Here is a 17,045-nt window from a genome sequence, read left to right on the forward strand (position 1 = left end):
TAAAAGAAAAATCTTGTATACATCATATCACATATTTAATTACATAATTTACAAGATTGTTATTAATTTTTAAAATTAGATTAAAATTACATAATTAAGTTTTTAGCTAGAATTATAAAAAAAAATTATATTTTATATTCATTGGGTCCATACATTTTATAGATTTTTTATACCTTGTTCCCACTTTGAGTGGAATACAAAGAGTGCGGTCCATCAATTGGAAATCCAAAATTATAATAATGCAGAAGGCATAAGAAATATAATAATTGACCCAAACTTAATCTTAAATTTTTTAATTGTATTGGTTTTGTAATTTCCAAAGCTACTATGTAAGTATGCCCTTCTTATAGTATTATTTTTTAGGCCTGCAATGCTATACATTCATTTTAAAGTTTAGTACTTCAATTTTGTCATCTTGACCATTTTCATGTCCTTTTTTTCTATCAAAATATTTTATTAGATGATAATTTAGTTCATGAATAATGGACACATTCCACTGTCATATATCTGTATCTAATTTATAGAGTCATGTATTAAAAAATGGATTCTATATATGTATCTAATTTATAGTATTCATTTGAATGATTCTCATTTATTATTAACCGGCATGTATATATGTTGTTTTATACAATGATGTGGACAGTCAAATACTTAAAAAATAGTCATCAACATCAATCTATATTTTATTAGCATTTAATTTAATAATATTTTTTGAAATATCAAAGAAATTAATAATTTTCTCTTAAAGATTTATAGTGTATATTGTCTGAAGATAAATAAAGGTAGAAGGCACAAAAAATTATTTAAGTTATTCAAAGAAAGTGTGTGAAATACTTAAAAAATAGTCATCAACATCAATGTATATTTTCTTAGCATTTAAATTAATAATACTTTTTGAAATATTAAAAAAATTAGTAATTTTCTTTAAAGATGTATGATGTATATGCGCACCATCTGAAGATAAATGGAAGTAGAAGGCACAAAAAGATCATTTGAATTATCTAAATTAAGTACATAAATCTTTTTAGTTTTTTAGTTATTTGGACCTTCAATTTTTTTAAAAGGTACAAATAAACTTCTATACTTGAAAAAAAAATCACCGAAATAATTAAAAATATGTCAAACAAAATAAACTAACAAGAGTTTATTGCTATTTTTAAAAATTAAAAAGTTATTTTAATGTTTAAAATGTTGATAGTTCAAATGGTTAAGAAAAAATTAGGAAGATTCGAATAATTTAAAATATATTTTTTATTATCTTTGGATATTAATTAAGTGAATGAAACCAATTTAAAAGTGAGAAATTGTTTACTCAACTTTCTAGCATTGAACATTATTACCAATTGTAAGTAGGCCTAATACCTCAAAAAATTCCGACTTTTTATGTAATACCCCAAAATATTTTAAGATAATTACGTCGTGCCACGTGTCGTGATTTCCGATAAATTAAATTAAGGAGGATTTAATTTAATTATATCGGGAATTTAGAATAAATTTTAATAATTTAATTAGCGGGATTTGGGGATTTGACTTCAGAAATTACTATAAAATAATTTATAAATCCCGTAATGGATTTTATTTCACCAAAGTCCGCGAAATAATTTATAGTATTTATGGTAAAAAATTTAAATCGATCGGAGATAGTTTAAAATTTGGACGCGAATAGGTTATGGGCTAAATTGAAACTTTTGAAAAGTTTCAAGGACGAAAGTGCAAATTAGCCAGGTTATATATCATTTCCTTCAGATGAAGGAATCACCAGATTCTTCTTCTTCTTCTTCGTTCATTTCTTTCAAACGGCGATAACGTACGGTTCGTCGCGCGATTTCCGTTTCTCGTCCGTTTCCGACGTTCTATAACTCCAAACGATCGTATTTCGACGGGTAATTACGGTAAGCTTGACGTTTTACCGTTTCGTTGATTATATTTTGAGTTATATCGATTTAAAGTTTTAGGCCACGAAAAGATTTTATCGTTTATTTGATTATAGGATCGTATTTGGGTGTTTTGAAGTTAGAAATAGCGTTTTGGATACGTTTTGAGCGTTTTGGCGCGTTGAAGCTCGTCGGAAATCGATTCCCGGACAAAAACTCGTGGCTGTGCGTCGCACAGCAGGACTGTGCGAACGCACAGTCAGGTGACCGTGCGAACGCACAGTCAGGTGACCGTGCGAACGCACAGTCATGGACTGTGCGAACGCACAGTCTGCTAGGACTGTGCGAACGCACAGTCACACCGTGCAGACGCACAGTCCCCTGTGCGATCGCACAAGCAGACGTGCGTACGCACAATGTTTTCGCCAATCGACCTGGTTTTTCGAGAAAATTATATACACGCATATCGAAATTTGAAATGGATTAGTAATTGATTAATGTGAGACATTAATCTAATGAGGTTAAAGGAAAATTGAGTTAAAAGTGATATTTTATCCATAAACGAGTTTGATACCGTTTATCGGGATAATCACATGAGAGGCACGACGGTTAATGAGAGTTCAGTGTGTCGAGTCTCGAGTCTAGAGTCAATCTTAGAATAGGATTCTAATACAAGTGAAATGTTTTGAAATTGTTTTAGATCCAGCGAGGCAAGAAGGAGCTGGACCAGGAGCTCGGGAAGCTTGACGTTTCTAAAGCCCCGACGTATTTTTGGATAAGCGTTTTCAGTGAGTTTATACGATTTGCTTTTGAAGTATTTATTCAAGCAACTATTTTATATTGCTTTCTATATGAATTGCACATATGCTTGATTTGAAACCAGTATTGATCTGATGGAACGTGCTACCTATTGAGCGGCAATAGGACTGTGTGATCACCAGTTTTGATTTGATACAGCTGTGAATACGATTAAGTACATGAATTCTGAAGGTAGATGTATGATTGTGATACGAGAGTGAACTCGGTTACAGTGTAACCTGAGCCCCGTATCTAGTGGGTTAGACCCACCACTGGGATTAAGAGAATTGTCGCGAATGACGTGGTAGAGTGTGAATACTCCCGGGTCGGACTATTGGATAAGTTTTCCTCTGAGTATATACGGTTAACATATTCGAGGATTAGGGTTTCAATCGGATCCTGTACTTGGCTGCATATGATTGATTACGGTTTTATGTTTTATTTAAATACTTATTAGTAAATGTATGAACTCACTCAGTATATCCCAATATACTGACCCCTCACAGATTTCCTTTCAGGATAAAGACGCTTTGAGGCAACGGACTTCTATCCTACTTCCAGAAGTCTGTATTTTTGAGTATGTAAAGAAACAGTACTTTACTCTTAGAGCTGCAGTAGATAAGTATTTTGTCAGTCAGTTTGTATGTAAAGTTTTCTGTAAATATTACTTTAACGTTTTAAAGTTTTAAACGTTTTACGCTTGCTGCGTTATATATTTTGTGACTGCCAGAGGATATGTGTGCCTGGCATGTGTGCTTCTGCATGACACGTGTTTACTTATGTCATGCATGACGTTTATGTTTCGCGAAAAATTATTTTACGTTTTTAGGCTTGCTACCGGTTTCGGAGCAATCACTCCCATTCCCTAGCGCCGGTCTCGGCCCTGAGATTGGGTCGTGACATTTTAGTCCTTTTTCAATTCTACCCTGACGTTGAAAACCGGTCAATTTTATCCTATTTCGTATTTTCTCGTTTCAATTGTACCCTGATTTTTTATTTTTTCACAATTTTTTTATTTAAATGATGAATCATTTTATTAACTAAGTTTAAAGATAAAATTAAATTTATTTCCATCCAAAAAGGTACATATAAGTCTTTTATTTTTAAAAACTAACTAAAAACCATAATTAAATTAAAACTAATTTAAATTCTTAATTAATTTAACTAAATCTAAATAAATTTTCAACATATACAATTAATATATGCTAGATATGGAGAAAGTTTTTAAATTTTTTCCAAACGAAAAAAACGTCAATTTAATATTTAAGGGTACAATTGAAACACAAAAATGTAAAATAGAGTAAAATTGATCAATTTTTAACATTAAGATAGAATTGAAAAGGGATTAAAAGATCGGGGTTTTTTAGGCATTAGGCCTTGTAATTAATTTACATATTCAAATTTTCATCGATTTGCTTACATGGGTTTGAGGTTTTTTAATTAAAATAGTAACCTCAACTCAACTCAATTTCAAGCACAAAGTTTTTCTTATCATTCACTCCACCACTAAGTTGTAATCATGGCATGATTTTTGTATTGAAGCCATTATATTAGTGGACAAAAACAAAGGATTCTGAAAACAGTGGACGGGAAAATTAATATAAGTAATATGGAAGCAAGTCCAATAATGTTGCATGATTACATTTTATATTGTAAATTCCTTTGAATTCAGCAATGATTATTATGATAAATCATTAATCTGAACTTTTATCAGATAGAATTGTATAAATAAAAAAAAAATTCTATCATAAATTTAATAAATTTGCATATTTAAAATTCTAATTTAATTTTTCTAATATATGTCCTTTTTTTCCTATTAATTTAAGACATCATATTGTTACACAAATAGATAGTTTTTTTCTTTATTCTCTCGTCAAACGGAGCTAAAAAAAGTTCATCCTTTAGTTTCTTTTTTTATTTTCACCATCGATCATTTCTCTCAGGTAATAAAATGGTGGTTTACGGTCTAGGTCGGACACATTCATTTTTCTGGATGTATAATAATTACATGTTGAATAAAATACATAAAAATTATAAATTTATTTTGTAATTCTCTCCTTTTTCTATAGTGATATATTCTTAAACTCGTTATTAGTGTAATACGATCTAATGAAAAATTTATATGAAAAAATAATACGTCGTAAAAGAAAAAAAAACAAAAAAAAACACGCATAAAGTTCGAATTAAACCAAGTTCAATTGATACTAAGAACTATTGTATTAATTCAATTCAGTTCGGTTATTCGGTTTGGTTAATGTTTATTTTTGGCTACTCATAGCAGTAAGAGCTAATAGTAGTTTTGTTGACATCCCAAATAGCAGACAAAACCAAAGATTAACCCGCCAAAGCCAACGGCCATTTCACTTGCACACATCTCAATAACCCCCGCCAGTTTGTTCTCACCACATTGAAACTCTCAAATACTCTCATATTTCCTATAAACCATCTCAAATCTACAAAATTCTCCACGCCAATTACTTCAAATACAAGTCACAAATGAATCACTCAATTTATTTGGAGATTATATGATGCAAATCCGTTCAAATTGATGGGTTACTCAATGTTTTCAATGGTATGTATTCTTCATTCTACCATTGCAATTTTATGCGGGGCTTCAATTATGTTCTATCATTACGAAATATCGGTTCTTGGTCACGGTCTAGAAACCGCACAAAAACTTATAGGTTCGACACCGAATGACCAATTATTGATCCAAATATCCGCTTCATTTTCAGGTTTGCTTCTGTTTGTAATTGGTTTTTTAGTGTTGATGGTGGCATTTGTTAGAAATGGAAAATTTCAAAGTTTTTTTGCTAAAGGGTGTGTGGTTTTACATTTTGTTATGGCTATTTGGAGGTTTAGTTTTGAGAGGAGGGTTGAGGATTTAGCTTGGCATTGGCCTAAGCAAGTGATTGGAGATTTGATGTTGGCACTTTCTTGGGTATTCTTTTTGGTGTATAGTTGGAGAGAAAAGTATGATTAATTAAAGTCTCTTTCCGTGATAGTCTATGTTGTGCTGAAACTTCTCGAATTATATATTTTGATATTTTATATTTAAATTCAGAAATATTTCTAAATTTTTGAAACCCTATATTTATAATAATATAAAAAAAATATTTCACTAATTTATGTGTTGGTATTTTTTTTAATTAAAAAGTATATTAATAATTCATGTATAAAACAATTACATTTGTAATATATTCAGAGAAATTTAAAAACTAATCATGATAACTTGATCATATATAAACTTCATCACTGTCGGAACACAGGTTTCTATTATCAGATATAACATCTATTTTGACATTTCTATTGATGTGCTACATAAGCGGACTATGACTACTGATGAGCTATGTTATAACGAAAATTCATCGAATCGTATATTTAGGTGTCTATTCTCGTAAAGAATATCATTCGTCCATTTTCTATTTTAGCATTGTCTATTTCAACATTTTCATTTACGGGCCACGATTTTAGTTCTCGTTGACCACGATCTATAGAAGCGAAGCAATCTACTACTTCTAACTATGTTTGCATAAGCTTGTGCACAGATTTAAGTTAAAACTAGAATGTGGGTCTAATTGTCCATCTAGAATTATAATTGCTTCAATAAACCTTAACCTAACTCTAATTGGTGATATATTTATAAAAATTTCTTGGCATTCAATTAGTATCTTCATGTAATAACTGTGAAATTGAAGAAGACACGTCTCTATCTTGCGGTATTCTGTTGTTGGTTACATTAATGGTTAACAATAAATATCATAAATTCTTCAGCTTCTAGACATAAATTTGAAACTTTACCGACCAGAACTGTATAACTCATTGTTTTAAGACTTGGAATGGACCAGTCGGTTGAACCAGTTCGAACGTGAACCAGAGGCCCATTCGGTTTGTTTTTTTTTTTTTTAAGACAAATAATGTGGTTTAATCGTATTAACCCGGAAAAATCATATGAACCGGTTGAATCATAAAAACTGGTTCGGCAGCGGTACAATTTTTAAAACACTGTTTAACTACTTTCAAATTTTCAATATAAGAAGATTTGGTGTCGACATTAATGTTACTGAGACTAATTCGTTGATGCTATTATTATTCCCAACATCCATAAGAAGAAGCAGAAGAATAACAAGAAAATAATTGCATGTTTGATTAAAAATATCAGTTGCCAAAGAAGAAAAAAAATATCATCCATAATAATTTCTTAGAAATTTCAATCAGTTGACTTCAATAGCATTCCAATAGAACAATTCAAACTAAGTAGTTATATTTATAGGGTATCATTTTGCCCCCTCAATTTGTATGCTAATACAAAAATAACTTTTTATTAAATTGATCAAAAACTTTTCTATTGTTGTCAATTTAATCTGAAATATCCAAGTCATGCAAGAAGTTTAGGGGGGAAATTTATATAAGTTCACAATTTTTTTCGCTAATTTTATAACGCAGACTAATACATATAATTAAGGGGGTAAATTAATATATAATTATCGTGTGAATACACTACTGATTCATGATAAATATTCCCTTATATCTTTTTTTTAACAAAAACTAAAATTTCCATTAATAATAACGAAAACTACATGAACGGTTTCTCAATATACTGAATCAACTATTAATAATAACGAATACACTACTAATTCATGATAAATATTCCCTTAATCTTACTAAATTAATATCGCATCTTACTCTATTCTAAAAACAGATCCTTTCCATTAAACTAGTATACTTGCTAGCCAATCAAACTATGTGTTTTTCTTGTTAATTAGAACAATTAATATGAGATAATTATTTGTCCCTATTAACAGTAATTATAAGGGCGTGCAATCGATTTTTAATTCGGTTTTAAAAGTGATTTTTTTTTTGAAAATGACCGATTTCACAAAAATAGAAATCTTGCTGGATTAAAGAGATAATTTATTCGGTTTTACTATAAAAAAGTAGTAATCCATTTTGATTTTTTAAAAAGAAAATTAAAAAGTAAGAACGGTTAAATTAAAATTTAACCTTGACCAACTAATTATATTTTACTTTTAACTACTTATATAATAAAAAATAAATTTTTTTATAGAAAATTTTATAGATTGACAATTTTTTTTGTTTAATAAAATCAAACTAAATCAAACTTTGTTAAATAAAATGAATCACTTATTTGATTCGAGATGATTGACGCGGATCATAAATGGATTGTGTCTATCTAGACACTAAATACGATTACATTATATTCAAATACGATATAACCAGGGACGAAGCTATAACTCGTGTAGATATGTGTTCGCAAGAAAATACTTCCAAATTCAAATATTTGAATTTATAATGAGAACTGTTTTGATTTGATGTTTTAATCTAAATAAAAATTCAATTATGTCTCACTAAAGAACAAAAAGTAACCAATTATACTAAAATTATCATTATCGCTCCGGAGGTTAAAAAAACTAAGCGGGATTGATTTCCAACTACTCATAAATTAAGTTTTAATGCAGAGATTAAGATAAAAAGCCTGAACTTAAGTTGTGTTTGTTTGACGAATAATGTGTAAACTGTATTAAATTAAAACTAATCTATTTATAGGAACTAGTTTCGCATTACGTACTATGCACGTGGCTCGTAACGTAACTCCTCAATGAACATATTAGTAAATTTATTATAATTATATCAAATTTTTATTTATAATTAATAGTAAAAATAAATATAATATATTCGGTTATTAAATTTTTCTCCATACTGAATTTATTCTTCTTTTGGTTTTATAATAACCATAATTAAATAATTAACTTAATTTTATTAATAATATCTTTAAAAATATAAGATAGAGTTTTAAATATAATATATTGACCAAATACAGTATTTTAATTTTGTAGTTCAATCAAACTAAAAGATAGGTATTCCTACTCATTTGGAGACACTTTAGTTATTACATACTAAAAATTAAATTTGAGATAATTTAGCTACCTATTCTATTAGGAATTTAATTATAATAGTGATTAATTAAATAACTAATTAGTTAATGACTATAAAACCTTTATTTAGTAGTAAAATAAAAAGGATTATTCAGTAAATTTGCATGTTTCCTCCCATCCGTATTTTTATATACACTATAGATAGATATAAATAAATCCCCTAATAATAGGAAAAAGAAAACAACTAAAACTAAATAATTTGAAGAAATTCTAATCTAATAAAACTAAAAAGTCTTTCACCTCGACTCAGCTAATTATTAAAAAAATAAAAATAAAAAATGGTTATTATGGATCCAATCCAAATTCAGCTCACTTTTCTTCAAATTTATCAACAACCCATAATCTTTAATTCCATTTTAGGCCGATATCAACAATATAAAATCTAAACGTGCTATAAACGAATTGATCCACTTATAACTCAAACCTATTGACATTGTACCTAAAATTGTTTAATTGCATATGGCATTGAATCATTTAATCGGCTCGTGTCTAAAATTATTATTTCCATCCCTTGGTATAAGTCCAACATAAGAAGAAGAAGCAGCTAGTAAAGTTGACATAGAACTCTGTAGATTCTGTTAGGTGTAAAGTTGAGCCTTAGGCTCTTAACAAACTCTACCAAGAAACCTACACTTGCAAAAAGGGCAAACAAAAGAATCAAACAATTACCCAAATCCCACTTTTACTCCAAACCTAACATATGCTTAAAGCCCAAATACTTCTCCCCTCACTCATATTAAACCCATATTTTACACAAGCAGTATCAATCACTCCCAATATCAAGCACGTGAACACCACGTACCAATCACATCTCACTAACCAGGCCAGTGCTCTCCACAGCCAACAACTGAAGATATTTCTCAATCTGTCCATTACACAAAATTAGGCATCCAAAAACTTACCCAAAACCCAGAAACCAATAGACAAAGACACACAAAGAAAAATCAAACATCAAACCAAAGAAAATTCAAAGACTTTGAAAAACAAAACAAACCAAATCAAAATCTTTACTTCAAAACCATGAAAAATCAAGAACAAGAACAAGCTACTTACACACCATCATCTTCATACAAAATATTCATCACAATTATGAGCAAAAGAAGAACATGGGCATGTCTATTCATATTAGTATACGCAACCCTTTTATCATTCTCATGGAACTTACTCAAATCAATACTCTCATGGTACCAAGAACACTCCCAGGTGGCTGAAAATTCTTCAGGCTGGCCAGCTTTATATGCATCAGTTCTTTTAGGGGCGGTGTTTGGATTGCTTTCGATGGCTGCTGCTCTAGCAGTGGCTGTGCCTGCCACTTTAGTTATATGGATCACTGTGGTTGTGTTGTTGGCTTTCTTTGGGAAGCCGAGAAGGGCTTTGGTTGTTGAAGCAAGGAAGATTACGAGGGAGATTATTGGGTTTGTTTTTAAGATTCTGTTGAAAGAAGGGAATTTTGTTGCTGCTGTTTGTGCTGTTCTTGGTTATTTTGCTCTTGTTAGAAGGAGTTATGATGTTGATTGAGTTGGTTTTGCTTTTTTTTTTTTATTGTTTCTTGATGATGGGTATTGTTGATTTCTTGAAAATTTTGATTTTTAGGTTTATTTTGGTATTCTATGGTTAGTATTAGGGATAAGAAATTGGGAAAGTTTGAAGCTTTTTCTGTTTTATGGAATGAAAGCTTTGAGCATGATCTATAACAATTTTACTAGATTTGTGAATCTGCTGTAATTACTGTTATCAAAACCTTACGATTTGCAGCTCGAAACTTACGATTCTTTACAATCTAGATAGCACGAACACGGAGAAACGGAACACTCTCGGATATAGACACGGCGAAACATTGTTATTTTAAGGCTTTTTATGTAAACAAAATGAAATTTCGTCCGAAATGTTAAGTGCACAGAATACTTTGATTAAATAAAGGGTTTGTGCCGCCAAGGTTACAATTCATTCATATTTTAAAGAGCTCCTCCGATCTTTTTTCACACCGTTAACAAAATCGTGGGAGTCGTTATTCGAATCATATGATATATTCATTGCTGAAAGGATTCGTAACTCTCCGGGAATCGGTAGCTAATCAGAATTGCTAATTGAATTGAAGGGCTCCTTGAGTATTTTATTTACTTACCAAGATATGAATTATGTTGGATTACTATATTTATTGAGCATGTGAAAAATGTCCATAGAATCAAATAGGAGGTTATGACAAATTGAGAAATTGAAATATAGTTCTATATTTGGAAGGTGAAGTTCTGAAGATTTGGAATTGATAAATTTTGTAGAACATGTTATTTACTATGTAAAGATGTTCTCCAATTATCTACCCAATTTCATGTACAAAATTGTCAGGATTGTTATGTTACATGAATATGAGTCTTCTTCTACAAAAATGTGAGGACCATATATATATTATGACGTATCTTTGCCTTAAAGACATGCCATTGCTTTGAAGCTAAAGGAGGAGTCAGTTTCTGTATAAAGAAAAGATAATATCTTCAATGGGCCTTTTGTTTTTCATTTTTGCAGGTTGTGGACCTGAAAACTGGTCTCCTATCATGATGCTTTGGAGTGAGTAAAGATTTGGTTAAACCGAATTAATTGATCTATTTCGGTTCGAGGTTTTAGTCAGTTTAATTTTCTCGATCGGCTTGGTTGATAAAAATATTTGGTTTAGTTGCGGTTAAGTGCTTTCAAATTTCGCTGGTCAAATTAACTACTAATTTAGTCGATTTGGTTTTGTATTTTTAAGATTTTGGTTAATTTGGTTAACATGGATGCGTTTGATTCAGCTAAATAAACAAATAATTTAATTTTAGTTGAATCGGTAATTTTTTAATCAAACTAACCGTTAGCTCACCCTTATTGTTGCCGCTTGACCAGAAGCCTATACAGCACAACGAACATTAGAACGGGAAAATACCGAAATGACAAATGATTAAACAATTTCTTTATAAGAATATGTTAGTGTTGAAATCAAATTTTTGTTGTACAACATAGATGAAACAATTGCAGAGCATAGCATACTAAATTAATTTTTTAGACCTACATTTGAGTAACACAATCAATTTCATTTTGATGAATAATGAGATTTTCCTTCTAGCAATAGATCACTTAACTAGAAAAGAGATTAACTGGGATTTATTTAGTCCATAACAATTCAACAAATGACCTAAAAAGGCTCAAGTTTATAGGGGGGACGTCGAGATTATATTTTAATTCCCTTAAATGTTAAGCCTAAAATGTCAAGTTAATCTCATGACTGTGATAGCAATTTTTAGGAAATCGTTTTTGTGTTAGAAAATATTGATTTTTTGAACTTTTGACACAAAATTATGGAAACAAAATGCATCAAATATTGATATTTCACATTTTCTTCCAAGTCTTTCAAATAGAACCCATGGAGACCTTTTTGCATTGGGCCGAACATAAAGAAGAGTCTGATGCACAATGTGAGATCCTAGAGATTTTTCAATGATAAAAAATTATGTATTTAAATAAAATTGTTCATTCAGTAAGATAAATGTTAGAGAATTTAATTTTTTTTATAAATTTATCATTGATTTTTTTAATATTTATTATTTAAAATTTCATTTTATATTAAAAAATTAAAATTATTTATCTTTTATATGGATTGTGAATTGTTTAAATATGAAATTTGAATCTTTAAAATTACATAGGAATTTAAAAATCTTCTTCTAATTATGGATAAATATATAATTTTATTTTATTTTTCGACTATAAAAAGTATTCTATAATTTGGAACATCCAAAATAATAGAGTAACCTATCAGTTCATGACATAGGAAGTATTTAATTTTAGGCAAAATATTTTTATATATCCAAATAATTATTAAACAGACAGTCTGATCCATCAATTTAATAAGTTGAAATAGTTATATTCAAACCTTAAATCAGCCAAAATTGTAAAATTTATATTTACTAATTAAATAAATTTATATAAGCATTCTACGACAGATCAGACATGTTCTGAATATAATTATTACAATTCATTAAATTAACATATCAAAATATTATTTAAAAAATACACCAAAACAGTGAAAGTTGTGAATATATTCAATTATTTTGAATTAATTTTATCTAACTCATAATTATAATAACAACAATTGAACCAAACATGTTTTATTAGTTGTTAAAACAATTCAACAATCTTCTCATTTCACATGAGATATTCTTATTTTCTTGTACTTCAAGCTCATTATCGAGTAGGACCATGTCATGTTATTATTATTTTTAAGACCAGGAGATCATCAATAAGGTCAAGTGTTTTAATCTCACTGTATTACTAATCTGCATCTTATGTTAAGCTTCAGTGTTAATCATTACTAATCCTAAGGCGCAGGTGAGTGGTAAAGCACTCTATTAACTTAAATGTGACCGCGGATTTGAACCGTACTCATGTATGCAGCCGTTTAAACTTTGGGTCAGAGTTTTCTCTCGCATAAGGGACCTATCTAACTCGAATGACGATTAGTTTGAATATATATGGAAAATTTAAAGATACCGTTTCATAATTGAAACTCGTTCAGAACACCTCATAGAATAAAAAAAGGTTAATCATTACTATATTTTTTTAGTAAAATCACTCTAATGAATCTTTAATCTATTTTAATTTTTTCATCCATCAATTTCCATGAATTGGTGTAACTAACAAGTTAATGAAGGAGATTATCACACGGATGGAAAATTTATTAAGACTAGGCCTAATAAATAAATACTACTATATTTATATCTCTTATTATTGCTAATTAATATAAATTTGAGTATAAAATAATGAAATTAAACACATAATACCAAAGAGATAAAGAGTACTTGTAATTTTTAAAGTGCCTTGAGTATCAAGTATTCTACAAAGTGTCGGTGGCTTTTTTTTGGATGCTTTAACCCATTTTGGTCCTTTGGAATCTTTTCTTATTTTATGCAAACCATGTTTTCTTTGTGAAATTAAAGCTTTAACGTATTTTAGTATATTTTTTTTCTTTCTAAAACGATTTTAGAGTTCATCCGATCCAGTCCAATCAAGGGATTGATTTGGAATTATTGGTTTAACCGGTGACAAACAATTGGTTCGATTAAGAATTTATCGATTTGATTAAAACCAATTTAGCTTAATCATCTTATATTTTAAATAGACTGATCAAATTATCGATTTTAATCGAAACCAATTTAATCAATTGATCAAAACCTAGATAATATAAAACCGAACTAAACAAATTAGGTTGATTCATTTTGGTTATATCAATAAAAACAAAAGAATTATTAAATGTTTAATTAATATCCGTTAACTTAATTTAAAATACTTAACCATAATGAATAATCAACCCTAGTGACAATATACTATATTATATGCAACAATATATAATACAGACTTTTTAAGAGAATTACCACAAGATTTGCTCCATTTCTGAACTGAATAATTCAATGACTCGTTGAGTGACGCCAAAAAGTAGTTATTTGCTTAATTAATTATTGCATAGATTGCGCCCATATAACTGCAGAATTGATGCAAATGTTTTACAAGTCAACAGACTTCACTAAATTAATCAATCAAAGCACTACTTCAACAACTCCGGTATTATGTACTTTTTTAGTCAAATATTTTGCAAATATGTAACATATATATAGCTTTTAAGATAAAATAAATATTGAAAGAAAAAAATAATGAAATTATTCACAAAGTTATTGTTATTATTTTTTGTTTTATTTTTTTGTCAAAGATTGTTTTTGTTTTAGGATATAGAGACGTCGGCAGTGTAATGCACAAATCCCACCTTGGACCTTCACAAACAGTCAGATTATCAGACAATCTGAGTGAATCGAGAGATAAGGGTCATTTATGCCTCTAAGGTTTGACTCGAGAATTAAGTAAGCTTTCAATGTTAAAAAAAGTTCAAATATGCCCCTAACATCTTAAAAAGTAAACAACCAGACCTTCCGATTTCGACAACCAGCCTCCTAACGTCTCATTTATGAGTCAAAATTAGGGTCTGTTTGTACACTTTTTAAAACATTAAGGGTAAATTTGAACCTTTTCGGATGTTAGGGTCTCACTTTATCCTATAGACAAACGTTAGGACATATGTGACCCTTTTCCGTGAATTAATGGTAAATATATAGTGTTACCCATTTTCACTGGTGGAAATGCATAAATGTATAGTAAATAATTATCCATTATAAATTTAACTTTTTAAGTAATACTTTTAATATAAAACTTAATAGTAATAGTAAATAGGCTTAATGTCTTAAAAAACCCTGACCTTTCATCTCCTTTTCCATCCTACCCTGACGTTGCAAATCTGTCAATTTTACCCTATTTTGCATTTTTTTTCATTTCGATTGTACTCTAAAGCATAAAATTGACCTTTATTTATTTGTCAAAATTTTTCTAAATTGACCCTTTTTGCATTAGATTAATTTTTTATATTAAATTGACCATTTTAAAAAAAAATTATCGAACTTTTGTCAAATAAATAAAGGTCAATTTTATGCTTTAGGGTACAATTGAAATGAAAAAATACAAACTGGGATAAAATTGACAATTTTTCAACGTCAGGGTAGGATTGAAAAGGAGATGAAAGGTCGGGTTTTTTTTTAAAGCATTAAGCCTAGTAAATAATTATCATGAATTTGTATTTGACCATATTCTACCCTATATAATAATAAGGCTTAATCATCTAAAAACATCTCACTTTTTTTATTTTTTGTTTGTGGCCTCATCTTTTAAAATTTTTAATTTTAACTTTTTTTAGTTTTAATTGTAACCATTTGTTCAAATTGAAGTAAAAAAATTTCAAATACGTTGTTTATATTATTTCATATTATTCCAATTCACACTTTTATCGTAATTTTTTAATATGAAACAACATGAAGAGTAGATTTAAACTTTTTACACCCCAATTTAAACAAATAACTGTAATTGAAACTAAAAATTAAAAAGTACGCTAAAAATGAAAGATTTTAAAATGTGGAGCTATACAAATATAAAGTATTTTTGAATGATTAAATCCAATTAATTTTTTGTGTGGAAAGCTTAGAATCATTAAATCTTCATTGATAAAATTACAAACATGAATCAATTTTACATATGATTACAGAAATAGATGACAAAAGATAAAGACGAAAAGGAGAATAATCATTCAAAATTTGGTAAGCTATGGAATGAGCAACATTGAAGTATTTTAGTTGGCTTTCTACTTGAAAAGGACTCTTACTATACCCCATTTTCATTCAATATCATCATCATCAATCATATATATATTTCGACAAAAAAAATTATACACACACACACACAACAATAACAATTTTTCATACATCGCCACGATACCCCATCCCCATTTTCTGCCAAAATAAAATTAAATAACTATGAATTCAGGAGTGAGCAGAAAATAAATAAATAAATAAAGCCGAAAAACGGGAGAAGAAAAAAAGCAAGATGAGATGATTAAAATAAAAATAATATCTATGACTGATGGATAAGGTAGATAACCTATCGAGATGTGTTGTTAGAGGTGGAGTTGGAAATTAATATAGTTTGGAAGGGCTGAATTGTACAAGAAAAAAGTTGGAGGAGCTAATTGTAACAAATTACCAACTACATTTGAAAAAATAAAAATTGATAACTGTATTCAGAAAAATAAAAAATTGATAACTGTATTCAAATAAATAAATAAATTAAAAGAATACGTATCAAAAAAGAAATTGGGAGGCGGCCGTCCTCTCCTCCTAAAAGAGTGGTTTTCAATTTGTATGTTGTTGTACTATTTTTTTGTTGATGTTATTCATATTCTATCAATTTCAAACCGTGCTGTTATGATACGATTAATAAATAATTTACGATACTGTTGTTTTTAATTTTATTAATATATTTAATAGATTGGTATGATACAAATAAGATCTGCCAATCTGTTTTAACATTTCTAAGATGTAATCATGTAAGTGGATTTCTTTTTAATTAACTTGTTAGATTAGGAATTCGTATTTAATAAAGAATATTGATAGACAACTATGCTTAATTATATTTTGATGTTTATGTTATAGTAATGAAGATCTCCCTATCTTAGTAAATGAATGATATTTAGACATAGAAGATCATATAAGAAAATTATTTGTGTTCAATAATAGTAAGAGTTATACAATTAGGAAGAGACTGCCGACAAAATAAACATCACTCATTATTGCCCAAAGAGGTATGCAAATTAGCACTAAAAATTATTGACCTGAAGTCACCCAATTTGCTGGCTTGTTCTTGCATCAGTCAAGCCTAAAAACAAATAGGTCCAATTTTTTTTTCAATTATTCAATACAATAATAGTATTAAACAAATATTTTTATTAGTTATACTATAATTCTAAGAAAGTATATTAATTATAATCAAATTCAGTAAATTATCATTTCATTGAGAT

At 28.9% G+C, this 17,045-nt stretch overlaps 2 protein-coding genes across 2 annotated transcripts; both read left to right on the forward strand.

Annotated features, from left to right (window-relative positions):
- The first annotated feature begins 5,019 nt into the window (after window positions 1–5,019).
- Window positions 5,020–5,674, forward strand: LOC126657777 (uncharacterized). Its single transcript, XM_050352550.2, has one exon. It carries the CDS (start codon window positions 5,221–5,223, stop codon window positions 5,653–5,655), a length of 435 nt encoding a protein of 144 aa, XP_050208507.1. The 5' UTR covers window positions 5,020–5,220; the 3' UTR covers window positions 5,656–5,674.
- Window positions 5,675–9,317: 3,643 nt separating this feature from the next.
- LOC126654636 (uncharacterized) lies at window positions 9,318–10,391 on the forward strand. Its single transcript, XM_050348565.1, has one exon. The coding sequence runs from the start codon at window positions 9,650–9,652 to the stop codon at window positions 10,145–10,147; it is 498 nt and encodes a 165-aa protein (XP_050204522.1). The 5' UTR covers window positions 9,318–9,649; the 3' UTR covers window positions 10,148–10,391.
- Window positions 10,392–17,045: the final 6,654 nt, after the last annotated feature.

Source organism: Mercurialis annua, linkage group LG7 (genome assembly GCF_937616625.2).
Source record: "Mercurialis annua linkage group LG7, ddMerAnnu1.2, whole genome shotgun sequence".
Lineage (NCBI taxonomy): Eukaryota > Viridiplantae > Streptophyta > Magnoliopsida > Malpighiales > Euphorbiaceae > Mercurialis > Mercurialis annua.